This window comes from Mixophyes fleayi, chromosome 8, assembly GCF_038048845.1.
Source record: "Mixophyes fleayi isolate aMixFle1 chromosome 8, aMixFle1.hap1, whole genome shotgun sequence".
Classification (NCBI taxonomy): Eukaryota; Metazoa; Chordata; class Amphibia; order Anura; family Limnodynastidae; genus Mixophyes; species Mixophyes fleayi.
Genome location: NC_134409.1, coordinates 133,192,480 through 133,208,390, shown reverse-complemented (window position 1 = coordinate 133,208,390; position 15,911 = coordinate 133,192,480). Strand labels below are relative to the sequence as shown.

Sequence of the window (15,911 nt, the reverse complement as noted above, 5' to 3'; positions counted from 1 at the left end):
CAACGTGATCATGTGCTCTGTAATATTCCAGCTCTTCTCTGAAAGGCTCCTCAGTCCCCTCTGTTAATAAGATTATTAACAACACAATGTGTGCAAACATTTTAGATTGTAATCTCCTACGGACCAGATGCAGCCATTTTGATGACTGAAGCAGTCATCCAGACCACAAAATGGCTGTGTATGTGCTGCGTGCGCTCTAAATCTTTGTATTTTACTTTTTGTAGTATTTTATTTGCTTCAGACTACTGTCCATTCACAAACTAGAGACAGAACAAAACTGATCCAAGGATTATGGAGGGCAGATTTATCAAACCTTGTAAAAAAGGAAAAGTGGATGTGTTGCCCATACCGACAAATCAGATAGTAGCGATCATTTATCTCGTACATTCTAGAACAGCGACGGCTAGAATCTGATTGGTCGCTATGGGCAACAACTTCACTTTTTCCCTTTTTACGAAGGTTTGATAAATCTACCCCCATGTCAACCTGGGAGCAATTAAGCAGACACCAGAGGCAAAAAAATAAAAAGTAATTTTATCAAATATTGATCATTTGTGCACCTCCAGGGACTGTAGACCTCCATGTCACAACATTTCCTGCCAGTTCTTCGGAAATGTGGAAAAGATTTACAAGGAAAGTAATTGGTCAGTCTTGTGGTCATTTGGTAAATTTCCATGGTAATCCTACAAAATGTTTTAGTAAAAAAGTTGCTATTGTGAAACTATTTATAACCTGGGTCTTGCAGTTCAAAAGACCTTGAAAATGTTTTGTTAGGTAAAACAGTTTAAGTTGGTCATCTGCTCTAAAAGGTTGGTTCACACCTATTTGCAGTTAATCCATTTTTGCAGCCTGAAAACCATACTTAATAGGATGAATTGTTTCTTATAAACCGCACTCCCAACCCAACACTGAATTTGGAAATATGCAACACATTAAAAGTTCTTGGAAGTGAATTGGAAGCGCATTTTTCATTTTCCCAGCGCATATGTGTGAATGAGCACTAAATATATGTTCTCTCTTTAATTCAACGGTCAAATATTTAAAAGAACAAATCCCTAAGATAGAAATTCAGATTACAGTCACCAACATGCATGTAAAGAAAGTTTTCCACTTCTGCATATACAGTGTATCCAAGATGGTCTATGACGGAAGCATTCATGTTAAGTATGTATATGACTGAGGGGCCTTTAGAATTTTATGAAGGACATAAAGTTTGTATTTTCCGGTAGCTTTATTTATGTTAGGATATGGAAATATTAAATTATATGTGTATGTATTACAAGAGGACTTTTTATATTGGATCAACTTCTGTTTTAGCTTCAGTGGTCTTAACAGTGATCAGGCCGCAGAGACCAACAACAATACAAGATTCTCACACAGTAGAAATCACATTTTTCAGGCGAAAGCAGAATTTTGGATTTTGCGTCTTTGCAAGCAAATAAAAACAAAATGGATCACCTTGCGTCAGGAGGTCACGCTTGTATATTTTGTACCTCCTTTGTGAGGTATCATAGATAACACTTTAGTGTCCGTTGTATGAATGCACCATAAAAAAATACAGCATTTTGAAAAATAGATCCTTCAGATAAGTGCTTTGATTGCCTGCCTTGCTTCTCAAAATGTATTTGCGTTTGGCGCAATACAAGCTAAACCCATGGCTATATGATGGTCATGCTACAGAAAATGAAGTTAGGCATACAGCTGGTAAAGGCAGAATAATATGGCAGTTCTGGCACAGAAAGATATTAGGTATATTCAGAGGGGTGTTGGAAAATGGTTGGAAGCTGCAGCTTAGATCATCGAACTTATTTTTGCTGGATATTTATCTTCTATATAGATTATGCCTTCAAATACTGTAGCTTGAAGTGTAGATTAAAATATTGTTTTTTGATTGGTTGCCATGATGATAGAGGGGCCAATATCCATCATCTTAGGAATGTGGCCGTTCTGAGGGGAGAGAGATGATAGGAGCCATTTTGAGTGTGGGATATAGTCGAAGGAGCCATTTTGAGTGTGGCTATAGTGACAGAGTATGACAAAAATACAAGTCTTCACCATGTGAAGTTCAGATGACTTTAGTATTGAACCAAACATTTGCAGTCACCAAAAAAACAAAAAAAAAAAAAAAACAGAAACTGTGCCCAGATAAAGGAGTTCGACTTGGGAGTGATGCAAGAGTCAGAAAAATGGAGCAAAACAAGCTCCGAAACATACATAGAATTGCAAAATTGTACATTTCAAGGCAGGAGTACTAGTTCGTAATACTGTTCAGCAACGTTTTCCAAATTATTAACCCTAATACCAGATTTATCAAACCTTCTCAAAAGAAAGAGTGTAGATATTTCCCATAGCAACCAGTCAGATTCTCACCATCATTTATCTACAACGTTCTAGAACATGATCGCTACAATCCGATTGTTTGATAAATCTACCCCTTAATCTTTCTGAATGACATCAAGCACAGAATATGAATATTAGCAACATAAAATATTCTACTCAATCAGCGCTCTACAACTCTTAGATGGGAAGGTCTGTATATTGTATACCATCTTGATTGAAGCCAGACCCCGTTAAAAAAAATAATGATGTAATGAAAAGGTGTGTGTGTGCGCGGAGGAACTATGGTAAGCAGAAGGCCACACACAAACACCAAACTAGCCCATCAGCTGGACATCTGTAAGATTGCCTACTATGGATTCTATTAAAATCTGTGATACACAGATTAAGACTTCAAAATGCATAATTAGATTTCAATAAAGCAAGGTATAAAAGAAATGCCTAAAACAAATGACATTACTTAATAAAAGAAACGAATCAGCAGTATTGCTACTTCAATAAGTCAAAAATAAATTTTCTACACAATATATAGACTAAATATCGTATCTGCTCATTAAGCTGCATGTTGAGAGGGACAGTGTTACTAGCTTTACCCAGGTGCAGGATGTTTACAGCTCTTTTAAAACAGGGGTTTCCATCACCTGTAAGACTAGTGTACCCGTCAACCGAACACTGCGGAGGCAGCCATTTTGTGGGTGTAACCAATATTCAGTCTATGAATTCATTAGGAATTAGGAGTGTGTGTTGTGTGTTGTGCCTTGGCGATGTCACTAGTTCCTAGTGAATTGATAGGTTGCCGTCTCTTGAATATCCCTTCAACCCACAAAATGGCTGCCTCTGTCTGTAGGCAATAGGTAAACATGACTGTGGCATGGTTGCCTAGGATACACCAAGCCAGTGTTGCCACAAAGCAAACAAGTTTTCTGCACGTCATGTATATTCCTGTTCTGACAAGTCGAGGGGCCTTGTCTATTTAACAACTCTTATATAAACAATGATTTAGGTTTGCACGGTATTCGGTATCCATATATTTTAGCCTGAAAATAATTTTCCCAACTTCTGTAGCACGGAAGAGGCATTCCCACTCACACCACTAATTCAGCTATGATGTCAGTGCATTCATTTCTACAAAGCAGATTCGCAGGTTCATGCAATGCTGGGTGTACTAGGTAGAATCTGGCAAAGGGAAACCCCTAAACTGTCAGAGGCAACCGACAGACGCATGGAAAAAAAGCATTCAGCAGCCATCTGCGGTCACGAATGAATCTCTATGGGCACATGGTACATGCCAGGCTCCAGTTAGCCCGCTAAACAGAGCAGAGTGCCCATCGCCCACTGACAGCTCACATATGGGTAAGTTAGAGTGGCAGCAACATATGCGATCTGTGGCATGCAGGCCTCTCATCTAGGCTTTTCCCCCCCAAGAAGGGCATTTTTGTGGCATGAGATACAAATCGCCAACCCATAAACTTTCCTCCCCAACTAAGGAGGTCATAGCAGCATTGGAGAAGATCTCTGGAGAACTGTCCAAAGAAAGAGAAATACTTTTCCGTAGCGATTTGAGGAACATCGGCCTCTTTTTTTTTCTTATACCAAGATTTGGGAAACTAGAGACAAACTGGTTAATGGACCTCTGTGCGGTCTACTGTAACCCTTCCGATCCGCTCACACTCAGGCGTTGATAGCTTTCCATCGATCGCTGTCAATGCTGTTGATGCTCCCGACGTGTGGCATGGAGGCGACGTCGTCTAGGTAAGCCGTGGTGTCGATCTGCGTGTTGGAGTAGATCTCCGTGTCTATTCCTTCTTTTCTTGCAACAGCATAATGATGGGGGAGATGGACATCTGTATCGTCCGGTTCATCCACTTGGGATTTGTAGGAGAAGAGAATCTTGGGCTCAGACCTAGAACAAACGGATAGACGTCAGGGACACAAAACAGGACCAGACTACGTCGGCCTCAATTAGTTACGCGCAAACCCAGCTAAAGGTTGCAAATTTGCACCTGGACGAAGCGCGTTGCAAAATGAGAGAGGAAGGATGCACTCCCTACGACACTCTAATATGTCGCACTTCTGGCTGGATTTAATCCTAATTCTAAAGGCCCAATCAAACATTAACAAATGCAAATAGAACTGGGGAAAAAAAAAAAAAAAAGACAAACACACACACAACACAGATGTCACATGACTGCTCGCCATGCCAATATGATTTTCCCCTTAAATTTCTCAGTGCTCATCTGGGACACAATTTATATACAAAAATAATAGTGTATTTAAACACTATGTGCCGTACAATCCAACAATCATAATTCAGAACAGACATGAGGGCGGCACTCGTAAAGAGAAAGTTATTCCGCCACATGGCCGTAAAACGTCGTCATTTTATGTACTCACCCGAAGAAGCTTTTCAGGAAGGCCACATACATGAGCGGGGCAAACAGGCTGAAGTATAAAAATGTTGTGACATCGACCAAGCTGTGGGAGAAGATAGGTTGGGAATCACAGAGCCCTTAAAATGGCTTTTAATAGAACAAGACCTGGGAGTAAATGTATCAAGCCGAGAGTTTTACGGCGTGTTTGAAAAGTGGAGATGTCGCCTGTAGCAACCAGATTCCAGCTGTCATTTTGCAGAATGTACTAAATTAATGATAGCTAGATTCTGATTGGTTTTTCAAACCCGCCGGAAAACTCTCAGCTTGATACATTTACTCCCTGTCCTAAATATTTTTTTTACTGGTTAGCATTGCGGCCTCCCCAAGCTGAGGTAATGGGTTTAAATCCAACCAGGGCCTTTTCGGTGTGCAGCTAGCATGTTCTCCCCGTGATTACGCGAGTTTACTCTCACACGCTAAAAACATACTGGTAGGTTAACTGTCTGCTGACATAAATGTATCCTAGTGTGCGTAATATTCTCTATCACTGCATAGTACGGTGGCACTATTTAAACAATATATATTAAATACACAAATCTAAACAAGAACGATCATCGAAAATCTGTATAATCGCTTTAAGCCGTCACCTAAACATGGTGGAAAAATATATATATATATTTTTTTTTTATTGAATTCCGCCCCCCCCCCCCCCTAGAGTTATATTTTTGGAATAATATGTTCCTTCAACTGTGATCTAGGTGTCCTTTCTCCATCAATCTGATTGGTTTGTTGCTTTTTGCAACAGGATAGTGGGTGACTGTAATATAAATATAATTAGTGGAAGACTGTGTGACAGGTGAATGTAGTACATAAGAATACAGAGTGTAAAGCATCCAGTTTACATTGTATATTTCTGATACTGACTACCGCACCCCGCCATGTTTAAAAAGAAAGAAATCTATAAATATATAAAGACGTTTCCCATCCTGGGATAGGGTAGGTTTGTGAGATTGCGACTGGTACTTACCACAGTCCTTTATGGATATCTGCACACAATAATCCGCTTCCAATACCTTGTAAAAGATTCAGCACTGCCAGGATTATAGCGTAGATATAGAAACTCTTCCTAGCTGTAAGGAAGACAAGATAAACCGCATAACATGAGACGCTAAACTCTCCACCATTTATGCATCGACTCGTTTCAAGATGAACGTGTTTTAAGAATGAAGGGGAAGTATTAGATTATACAGAAACAAAGCTTGTCACAATATTACATTAATAATAACATAGCCGCCTCCGATCTGTGCCGATGTAACAGGTTCCCAGGCATTAATCTCAGTAGCGGCCCGGAGGCTTCTCCTGCGTGTAAGCGCTGAATACGCACTAGGCCTCGTAATACTGTTGGGTATGTAAGGATTATATAGGCCTGAACCACTGACACAGGGACCATATCAGGACATCTTATTATTGGGGCAGGTACATGATGACGGTACACTCACATGGCAGCGAGATGCGATCTCTCAGTGGGGTTTTTGGAAGTATAGACACAAGTGTATAAACCTGCAGACAACAGAGACCAGGAGGGAATGTTAAATATGGTTAAACAAAACAAATATGGGAACGCTGCATCAGAACCTGTACAGTTATGTTGCAGCAGGTTTTATTAATAAGCAATATCATGAGCATCTTGACATGATTAATATTTCATGCACTAACCTTAACATACACTACAACCCCCTGCACACAATACAACCCCCTGCACACAATACAACCCCCTGCACACTATACAATGCACCAATACACACTACACCCTGTCCTAACCCTTACCATACTATAGTAATAAAGGCATTTTCTTTTTACTATGAAACAAGATGGAGCCTATCATTGATTTTTCTGTGTCTTTTTATGAACAGATACAAAGTTTGTGATTTTTTTTCCACATTATTTACTTGTCTTTTATGACCATGTGTTTCCTAAAACTAGTGCAGTGAACTTTGTCCTGCAAACTCAGCTCTAAGTAATTTATAACTCAGACAGACAATGGCTATTTATCAACTCAAGAAAATGTTGATTTTACAACAGAGATAAGTATATGTGTATTATGAAGTCTACTTTGTAATGTTTGTTTATAAGCAATAAACAAATGTAATTGTTTAGCTGACAAACGAATGATACCGTCATCAAAGGGCCGTATTGCATCAGTATTCACTTTAATGTAAGGAAAAGGATTATATAAGGATTGCATTGTTCTGTCCATCTTGCTGGTGAGATGGAAAGGCTGTGCCAGATCACCTCCATCAGAGTATTCTAGGATGCATGATTCAAGTTGAGGGCAGCTGGTTGAATGTGGGGTCTCCACGCTGTACATCCAGAGAATTATGTGTTTGTCTAACAACTTAGTGAAGCAAAGTATTTTAATCATTAATTATTAAATCATTTAATTATACATAGTTTTTGAGTATCACTCTTTCTTTATGCTAGTATTTTGTGATTGTTAGTATAATTATCAGATATCAAGATTACAAACACACACTTCCGGTCCTAATCCATACCAACACCACACGCCAATGGCACACACACACACACGCCAGCCCTATGCCCACATCCCCGCACACTGTACTAACCAACTAACCACATTCCTACACACTAATAAAACCAACGCCCCCCCCACACAAACGGTGCTTACCAGGAAGAAGAAGCAGGAGCTAGCAAGCCAGAAGTGTCTCCCACCATGTCCGTAAATGTTGAAGTCCTCAGCTGAGAGGTGAGAGTCGGGGTACAGGATCTCCAGAGTACCCTAAAACAAGAACACATAGCTGGAGTCAGGTATTCTGTACATCTACCTGTGTTTTTACCTTTGCATTACTTTAGGACAGGGTTTCCCAAACCCAGTCCTCAGGGCTCCCCCAACAGTGCAGGTTTTCTGGATCACATGTGACATAATTAGGACCACCTGTGGATCTGTTACAATGTGTCAGTCAGTAATGAATACACCTGTGCTCCAACAAGGAGATATGAAAAACCTGCACTGCTGGGGAGCCCTGAGGACTGGGTTTGGGAAACCCTGCTTTAGGGAACAATTTAGAAAGAAGTCATGTGACTGGTGGGTGGGGCCTGTTTCTTGAGAGCAGATTAAATAAAAAAAAAAAAAAAAAAAAAAAAAAACACTGACTAGAGGCCTCCAATAGACTCTTTGTATAATGACAGAACGATAACGTTATATGTAACTACATCACTTATAAATGTACATAGTGCACATTCACCTGCGTCACAGAATATCCGAGGGACAGGACTGCTGTGATTGCTAGGACCCTCTTCACGCTGGATTTACTTTCAAGGTGACCTGTAAAATAGAAGCGAGGATGACTCATGGGAGGGACAGGTGTGTTATAAGCACACGCTCTGGGGCAAATCCTTGTAACTGTTCTCTTTATTATACAGCCACAGCAAATGCATATACTGCTCAGGCTAGGAGATACATTGTAAGAAATAAATATATATATCTATATACATACATACACACACATAGTGTGGTGGAAGTGGGGGGGGGGGGGCTTCATTGTAACACTATCAAGCAATTGTTTTTATCAACAAAATTAACTGGTCAATGGTAGATTTCTGCGTGTTTATTGTAATACTGTCTACAAATGAAACGGTCTAGCCATATGGCCCAGTTTGACTAAGCAAGTAGAAAACTTCTAAAACTGGATTAAATCCAGCACACACACAAGCAGGAAGCAGTCACCTTCCCAATGCATTTGCAAACGTGGCCCTAGTGCTATAGATTGGATGACTGCACACGGTGTAAGTTTGGGGTCCAAAAACGTGACGATATCCGGCCAGTCCCACAATTGTTTTTTCCTGCCATCTGGGAGCTCCACAGCCAAAAGGCCCCTTAGAAGGCAAGGATGAGGCTCGAGAAGGCCCCTTTTCTATCCTAGGTAGGCCGAAGCTTTCCCTAGCGGAACTGACTATTCAAAATATGAGACCCACCGAAAACTTGGGGGGAGTGTCGCCCACTTACCAAAAGCCAGGCCCAGAATGATGACACTCAGTTCTATGGCGAGCAGGAAGAATCTGGTGATTTCCCATAGAACCTGAGAGATAAAGGAAGATTATACTTATTAGTATCCCAATACCTTAGTCACATATCTGTACCTTTCACTAATTACAGAAATCACTAACACGCAGAAGAAAAATGCTGTAGCCATAGCATCACATCTTTCTAGTACAGGTTAGAAAACAACGCAAAACATTTAATGGATACCTCCCACTGTCACAACTTTTGTCTGATAAAGAAATATCATAGTAACGATGTCAAGTTGCCCAAGACATCTTATATAATGAGCCACTTGTAAGATACTTATTATGTACAACAGGAAGTTCCCTCTCTCGTAGCTTATCCACATAGACGCATGCTGGCTCTTTCCACGTCCATAGAAAAAGTGACAGAACAACAACTATTACAAATAAAGGTACGTCTGTCGTTTAGGGATTAGTTTCCTCAATACTGAAAGGTCGGTAGACATCGGTTAACCCTTCAGTCTGACTTGTCACTTAGCTGACGCAAATGTGTGAACAGAACGAGAGGTGTGTTGGGGACATAGAGATAAATATACGCTTCCTCTTCTCGTTGGCATCAGAAACGTAGATTAGATAGAACAGCGAGGAGAGAGTTGTGCAGATATCTTTTCATATCAGGGCTCAAGTCACAGAAAAGGTCACTTTCGCAGATGAATATATTGTTACAGGAGGCAGAGAGAGGTGGAAACTTGAAAAGTGCATTCTGAGCATGGATGGGGTCTCACCTTGTCTGTGACCGTAGCCACGCTGGACGAGCTCACAGTCATTGACACGACAGCGCGAGTGATGCCCACCAGGGCTACTACAAACACCTAGAAAGAAGGCAGCAAAGACAGGGTTAACACAAACTAAGACAGCGATAGTTAGTCTCACGTTTTACAGAATATTCAAGTATTACAGTCCATTATAAAGAATCTTCCACAATGTAACACCTTCAATGCCTGAGGGGAGCACAGGGGAGTAATTACTGCAAATTAATAGGGAAGGAATCTTTAAAGCGGAACTGCGAAACAGTGTTACCATCACTGTGGGTGAATATCTACATTTGGAATTTTAAAATGGTTACGTATCAGGTGCAAACGCAGGGTTTGTAGAGGGGGGTTTCCACACCACGCCGCCAGTGGGCGTGACCAGCATGCATGGGGGCGTGGCTATCATTTTAGACAGTGCTTGGCTGCTCTCAACTCTTACTATCCCCATTATATACATGAGCAATGCTGCGTGCACTACTGTTAGGTGCACACATCTCTCCCTTTTCAAGCAGAGCCGTGTGAAGCGGAGGCAGGGTCCAGCCACCTCAATTATACAGTGACCAAGGCTTAGAGGGGGTTTTCAGGCACTAGAAAACTCCCCCCCCCCCCTCCCTCGGTTTGCCTATGCACATGGGGGAGGAGGTGGCAGGAGGACCAATCAGAAGCAGCCATGTCTGTAATATGGCTTCTGGGAAGGGATCTGTCTTTCATAAGTGGGGTACTATACTATAATACTTGCATCTATTGTTGTACTATATGCTATTGTAGTAGGAGACACCTGGGATAATCTTTCCTGTAATATCTGGGGTTTAGTGCGTGCACAAACATCTCAAAATATCGGTGAACTAGATTAAAGCAGACATCTTGAGGGCTGGACCAATAGCCATAAGCGTACATTCTATTATTCACCATGAACCAGTGACGTCTCGGAGGTCAGGCGCTATCCTACACATCTACTTTATAAAATCATAAGACGCTGCATTGGAAATAACTGGCGAAAGCAGAATGTTTGTACAGATTTACTACTTTTGCAGAGTTTACAGTTATTGTAAGATATATGAATGTGTATTTAGAGGAAAACTCACCAGGATGTAGAAAGTGGTGAATATGGGACTCGAGGTGACTCGGATTTTAGCTCTGGCTGATGGCAGTTTCCAAAGCAGGAATGCAAAGAAAAGGACATTGGGAATTAGGAGAAAGAGGTCCCAATACCTCACCCTGAAAGGAGAACAGATATATCATCATCACCATTTATTTATATAGCGCCACTGATTCCGCAGCGCTGTACAGAGAACTCACTCACATCAGTCCCTGCCCCTTTGGAGCTTACAGTCTAAATGCTCTAACACACACACACACACACGGGTCAATTTTGATAGCAGCCAATTAATCTACTAGTATGTTTTTGGGGTGTGGGAGGAACCGGAGCACCCGGAGGAAACCCACGCAAATACGGGGAGAACATACAAACTCTATGTATAAAGACAAAACCTCAACTATATTTGCGGTTATTTATCAAGGCTTCAATAAACTTCCTAAACACACTTACGGCCTCTGAAAAACACTGTGGGGCTAGGAGGCTGCAAGGCTGATCTTGAAAATAAATGAAGGAGTGAATTAAAAAAAACCTTAATTCATTCATCGAGGCAGCTGAACAAATAGATAGAGAGATTCAACTACAAAAGGCTGATCCTGAGGACAGATCACGCTGCAACAAAGTATTAGAGATAGACGAGAAAGTGGCAAACACCGATTCTCACATATCTACCTGATTTATGTAAAACTTTGCTTCATTCTTAAAAAAAGAAATGTAGTTTGTGTGACTGAATGTACCCAGTACTTAGGAGTCTCAATTTCTTTACAAAATTAAAAAAATAAATCAGTATGCCAACGAATCTGTGTAAACATGTCACAAACAATATTAGATTACATAGTAACTCAAGTTTTATTTTAATTTCTAATAGATACTGTCCTTCCTAAGGAAGATTTACAGGATAGATTGAAGCTGCTTGAAACACACTTTAAATACTGTACAGGTAATACTATATTAAGGCTGACCCTCAGACCTATCCCCAAAATCAGTACATCAAATCTCCTAATTCATAACTAATCTACGCATTCTATCCCTATCTTCTGGTTTATTCAACTTATACCAGGTCCACAAGCAACAACATAATATTTTTTAAGACTCCTTTATATGTCCAGCTGTCAAAAAAATAAATAAAAGAAAGAAATAAATAAAAAACACATTTATTTACCCCTATATAACCAGAAACATCTGCGCCATCTTAAATATTTAGGGGTCCATTACTGAAAGTCACCCCAACAAAGTCATTAAACTATAATGTAATCAACATAACTCTGCAAACCTTAAATTAAAACCTTTAAATCTAACAATATTTGGGTCATATTATTAGTTTTAAAATGACGATGCTTCCCCATTTTTTTCTATTTTATTTTATTAGCTGTTCGGGACAATCCCCGTGCCCATTCCAAACCCTAGGGTCTCCTATATTTAATGGTTTATTTGGCTGTATCAGATGTGTATGTTTTATTGGTTATATTCTTGCTGGGAAAAAAAAATAAAAAAATAAAACAAAGTTTTAAACCAAAAATAAAATAAAATAAGTAACATAAGTCATTTTAGAGAAGTGTTAGAAAGTGCACACTATCAGGAAGAACCACTTCTCAGTTACTGTAATAGTAAAACTATTACACATCTACCCAGCTGTTGGCACTCAGAGACTGGTTGCCATCATCTCACCAGCAGCCCCCACGCTGGATGAATAAGGAGTGCAGGCTAACAAATGGAAGATTTTGGCACAAAGGAAAGCTAGAAAGAAAAAAAAAATAAAAACAAAAAAAGTTTTAAACCAAAAATAAAATAAAAAAGTAACATACAGTTCTGGGCACCACTCTATAAAAAAAGATCATTTGGAACCAGAAAGGGTTCAGAGAAGGGCGACAAAATTGATAAAGGGTATGGAGTCATTAAGTTATGAGGAAAGGTTAGCCAGTTTAGGCATGTTTACTTTAGAAAAGAGCGTCTAAGAGGAGATATGATTACTATGTACAAATACATTAAGGGTCAATACAGAGAACTTTCATGGGAACTTTTTACCCCAAGGACTATACACAGGACACGCAGTCACCCCCTAAGGTTAGAGGAGAGGAAATTTCACAACCAGCAAAGGAAGGGGTTCTTTACAGTAAGGGCAGTCACTATATGGAATTCACTGCCAGGGAAGGTTGTGATGGCAGATTCAATAGATATGTTTAAAAAAGGGTTAGACAAATTTTTAGCGGAAAGGTGTATCCAGGGATACGACCGTTAATTAAAATGAAGGATAGTAGTGGATATAGGGTAAAAATAGGACTGCAATATTGAGTCTGGGGGGATTTTCACAATAGAAACAGATTGGCGGTTGCTTACTCTGGATCAATTTCAAATAAAAGTGCAGGATCGCAGGAGATCCAAAATAGGTTGAACTTGAAGGACTGGTGTCTTTTTTGAACCTGATCAACTATGTTACTATGTAAAAAAAAAGCCATGAATTTAGCACAAGTGGCATCGGCAAGCCAATAAAGTCATCTGAAGGTGGAACACCCAATGCACTATTGAACATACTCCGCTGCAGAACGCGAGTTATTACATTAAGATAAGGGAACTGAAGTCCATGAGAAAGTTTTCAGAATGAGGGTTTTTCTGAGCGAGTGTATAATGTGTATTTTATAGATTCGGGAGATATGTAATTGTATATATTGGTAAATCAGCTGACCCAGGGGTATTACAAAGTAGAGGACATGGGAAAGTTTACATCACGTTTAGAAGTAACTCTTTGCATATAAAAACAGTCACACATTCAGGCAATAAACGACCTTTGCCTTTATACTTCTTGTTGAGGACTACGTATAAATGTCAACTTTTATTACCACATCAGTATCAAGAACAAATTTCAAATACTACATTAAAGATTAACTATTTAAAATGATAGAATCGTTACCAGGCTTTAAACTGTTCAATTCATCTATTTATGGATATATTATGAACGGGGCATACGTTGATCGTAGTGCTATAGCGCGGATTTTACTGTTAAGGAACTCCTTTTTCAAAAATATGATTGGGTCCCGCAGGATGCGCTTCTAGCCGCCAACTGGCGCTGCTGGAGCGAGTTGGGAGAACGCGTAGGGGGCAGCAGAGACATGCATACTGCCCAGTGTGCGGCGGAAAGCATCAATAAGTAGCAAAGTCATCCAACCTTTTTGCCATTTACTCGTATCCCAGCTGCCCCACCGAATGCGGTGTACTTATTCATATCGGACAAATAATACAGTTTAACTTCCGCCGTGCGGTGTGTTCAGGAAAAGACCGTTCGCTGCTCAAACTTAGCGCACGGCAGCCAAACGGCAAGCGCGCACCTCTGCAGTATACATAGAGTGTGTGTGTGTGTGTGTGAATATTTTATATGATGGATCCTTGGTACCCACAAAATTATTAAATTATGAATATGCCATGATCAACACAATAGAAAGTAAACACATTCACAATGAACCAGCACCGTCCCTGGTGATTATACAGGTTGTAATTATTGCCTCAGCTCACAATATGGCCGCCCCCAAAATTGGCAGGCACTCTTAACAGATATCCTATTTTTGTCCGCATAAAAGTCCAAGCTGGCTTCCAAATTTGTCTTTCTGCCTTCTTAATTCCTACATTATTTTCAGATTTACTGAATTCAGATATAGGGAGTGAGGCTATTCATTCTTATAATATTCTACTGCCTCAGTGGTTTAGAACCGAAAATCAGCACCACCCCTTCTAGCCACGGGCACATTCATGCGCAGCGAGGGAAACGCATACTTGGAACTCCCGATGTCTTCGTAAAGGATGATCAGGCAGATGTGCGGCACAGAGATGTTGGTGGCATTGCCCGTTGCGGTGGTTGCCCACATGGATGTAGTCTGTGATGTAGTGAAGGGCGAGGAGGTAACATTGGAGAGCCAGCTGTTCGGAGTCCCAGCAGTCATTCTGTGAGCGATCTGTGCAGGACACAAGGAAAAGTCACAAGCTTCACTTCCTGCTGAGACAGCAACTAAAACATAACTTGTCCATTCCCTTTTTAAGCACAACTAACTCTATGCCACAAACATTACAGAAATATAATAATAATGATGCCTGCTATCTGCAAATAAATGCTTTGCGGTTTCAGTAACTTTTTTTTTTTTTTGCAAACATTTGTTATTTTTTTGACTCCAGTTTGCAGCCACTTACATAATATTTAAATATATTGCAACCTGGACCCTCCACATGTCACATTTTAAACAAAAAACTATCTGCAGCTGAGAGACCCAACATTTCACAAAAAATACAAGCATCTAGCCTAAAAAGGCCCATGGTAATTGTTGCATTGAGGTTTAGCCATTGTCATGCGCAGAGATCTTATAAAACACTACTAAAATTAAAATGCAAATTGCAGTAGATAAAGACATTCCTAATACTGTGCACAGATATATATGTTAAGCTGGGTACACACTACTGAAATTTCAACCAACTATTTATGCAGAGCGATTTTACATGCGATCAATGGTCCGATCGCTCGGTCCATGGACTGCATACACACTAGCGTTGTTTAGGACCATAAAGGGAAGAGCGGACGTCCCTTTAGCGACTTTTTACAGCTATGTTGTCGTGAGCAATGACTGTAATTTCATACTCACACACAACGGAAACGAGATTGGAACCAAAATATTAAACGGTTCGACCAACCAAATAAGGCGACAATCATCCATTTGGGCAGACTTTCGACCATTGTGTCACTGCACACACTGACCTGACTTTTGAACGAGCGGTCGTATGTCGGCTGATTTAGCCGATCATTGGATGAAAACTGTGTACCCAGCTTTAGAGCTTCCGTACCTTGACAGAACTTGAAATATTTCACATTGTATTAATATTTGCTGTGTAGCCAGGTGCAAACATTTGTTCTATGTTATCGGACATTTCAGGCTAAAGAGAGCTATCTGCCGTGTCCTTCATTGAAATTGCTGGACAAGAAGTTTGGCGTGTGTAGAAAAAGGTTTTCCCCATAACCACAATTTTATCTCAAATATTTGATAATCTCCTGGTGTGTGTGAATGTTATTTGGTCTGTATATAAACCAACTTGTATCTTCAGTTTAGTGGTTGTTTTATAGTCAGATCTATTCTAGATCTTGTTAATTCCATTAATGTGGGATTCACTGTACATAAATATCTATATACAGAAAAATACATAGACAAGGCACCTCAACTATACATCATAAATGGAGTTCATATCTTGCTGTGCAAAGAAAAATAAAAAAAAACTTTAAAATTTGAGTTAAAAATA

At 40.1% G+C, this 15,911-nt stretch overlaps 1 protein-coding gene across 1 annotated transcript; it reads right to left on the bottom strand.

Moving 5' to 3' along the window:
- Positions 1 to 2,658: 2,658 nt before the first annotated feature.
- On the bottom strand, positions 2,659 to 14,619 carry TPRA1 (transmembrane protein adipocyte associated 1). Its single transcript, XM_075183639.1, has 10 exons — positions 14,406 to 14,619; positions 10,630 to 10,762; positions 9,518 to 9,604; positions 8,734 to 8,806; positions 7,973 to 8,052; positions 7,396 to 7,506; positions 6,209 to 6,269; positions 5,737 to 5,839; positions 4,732 to 4,812; positions 2,659 to 4,240 (listed from the first exon to the last, which is right to left on the bottom strand). Exons 1-10 carry the CDS (start codon positions 14,570 to 14,572, stop codon positions 4,009 to 4,011), a joined length of 1,128 nt encoding a protein of 375 aa, XP_075039740.1. The 5' UTR covers positions 14,573 to 14,619; the 3' UTR covers positions 2,659 to 4,008.
- Between the last annotated feature and the right edge of the window lie 1,292 nt (positions 14,620 to 15,911).

Coding starts and splice junctions, on each gene's coding strand:
- TPRA1 (XM_075183639.1), bottom strand. CDS start 14,572: ATGACTGCTGGGACTCCGAACAGCTGGCTCTCCAATGTTACCTCCTCG. Junction 10,763..14,405: donor GAAGACATCGGGAGTTCCAA/GTATGCGTTTCC, acceptor TTCTCCTTTCAG/GGTGAGGTATTGGGACCTCT. Junction 7,507..7,972: donor TCGGATATTCTGTGACGCAG/GTGAATGTGCAC, acceptor TTCTTGTTTTAG/GGTACTCTGGAGATCCTGTA.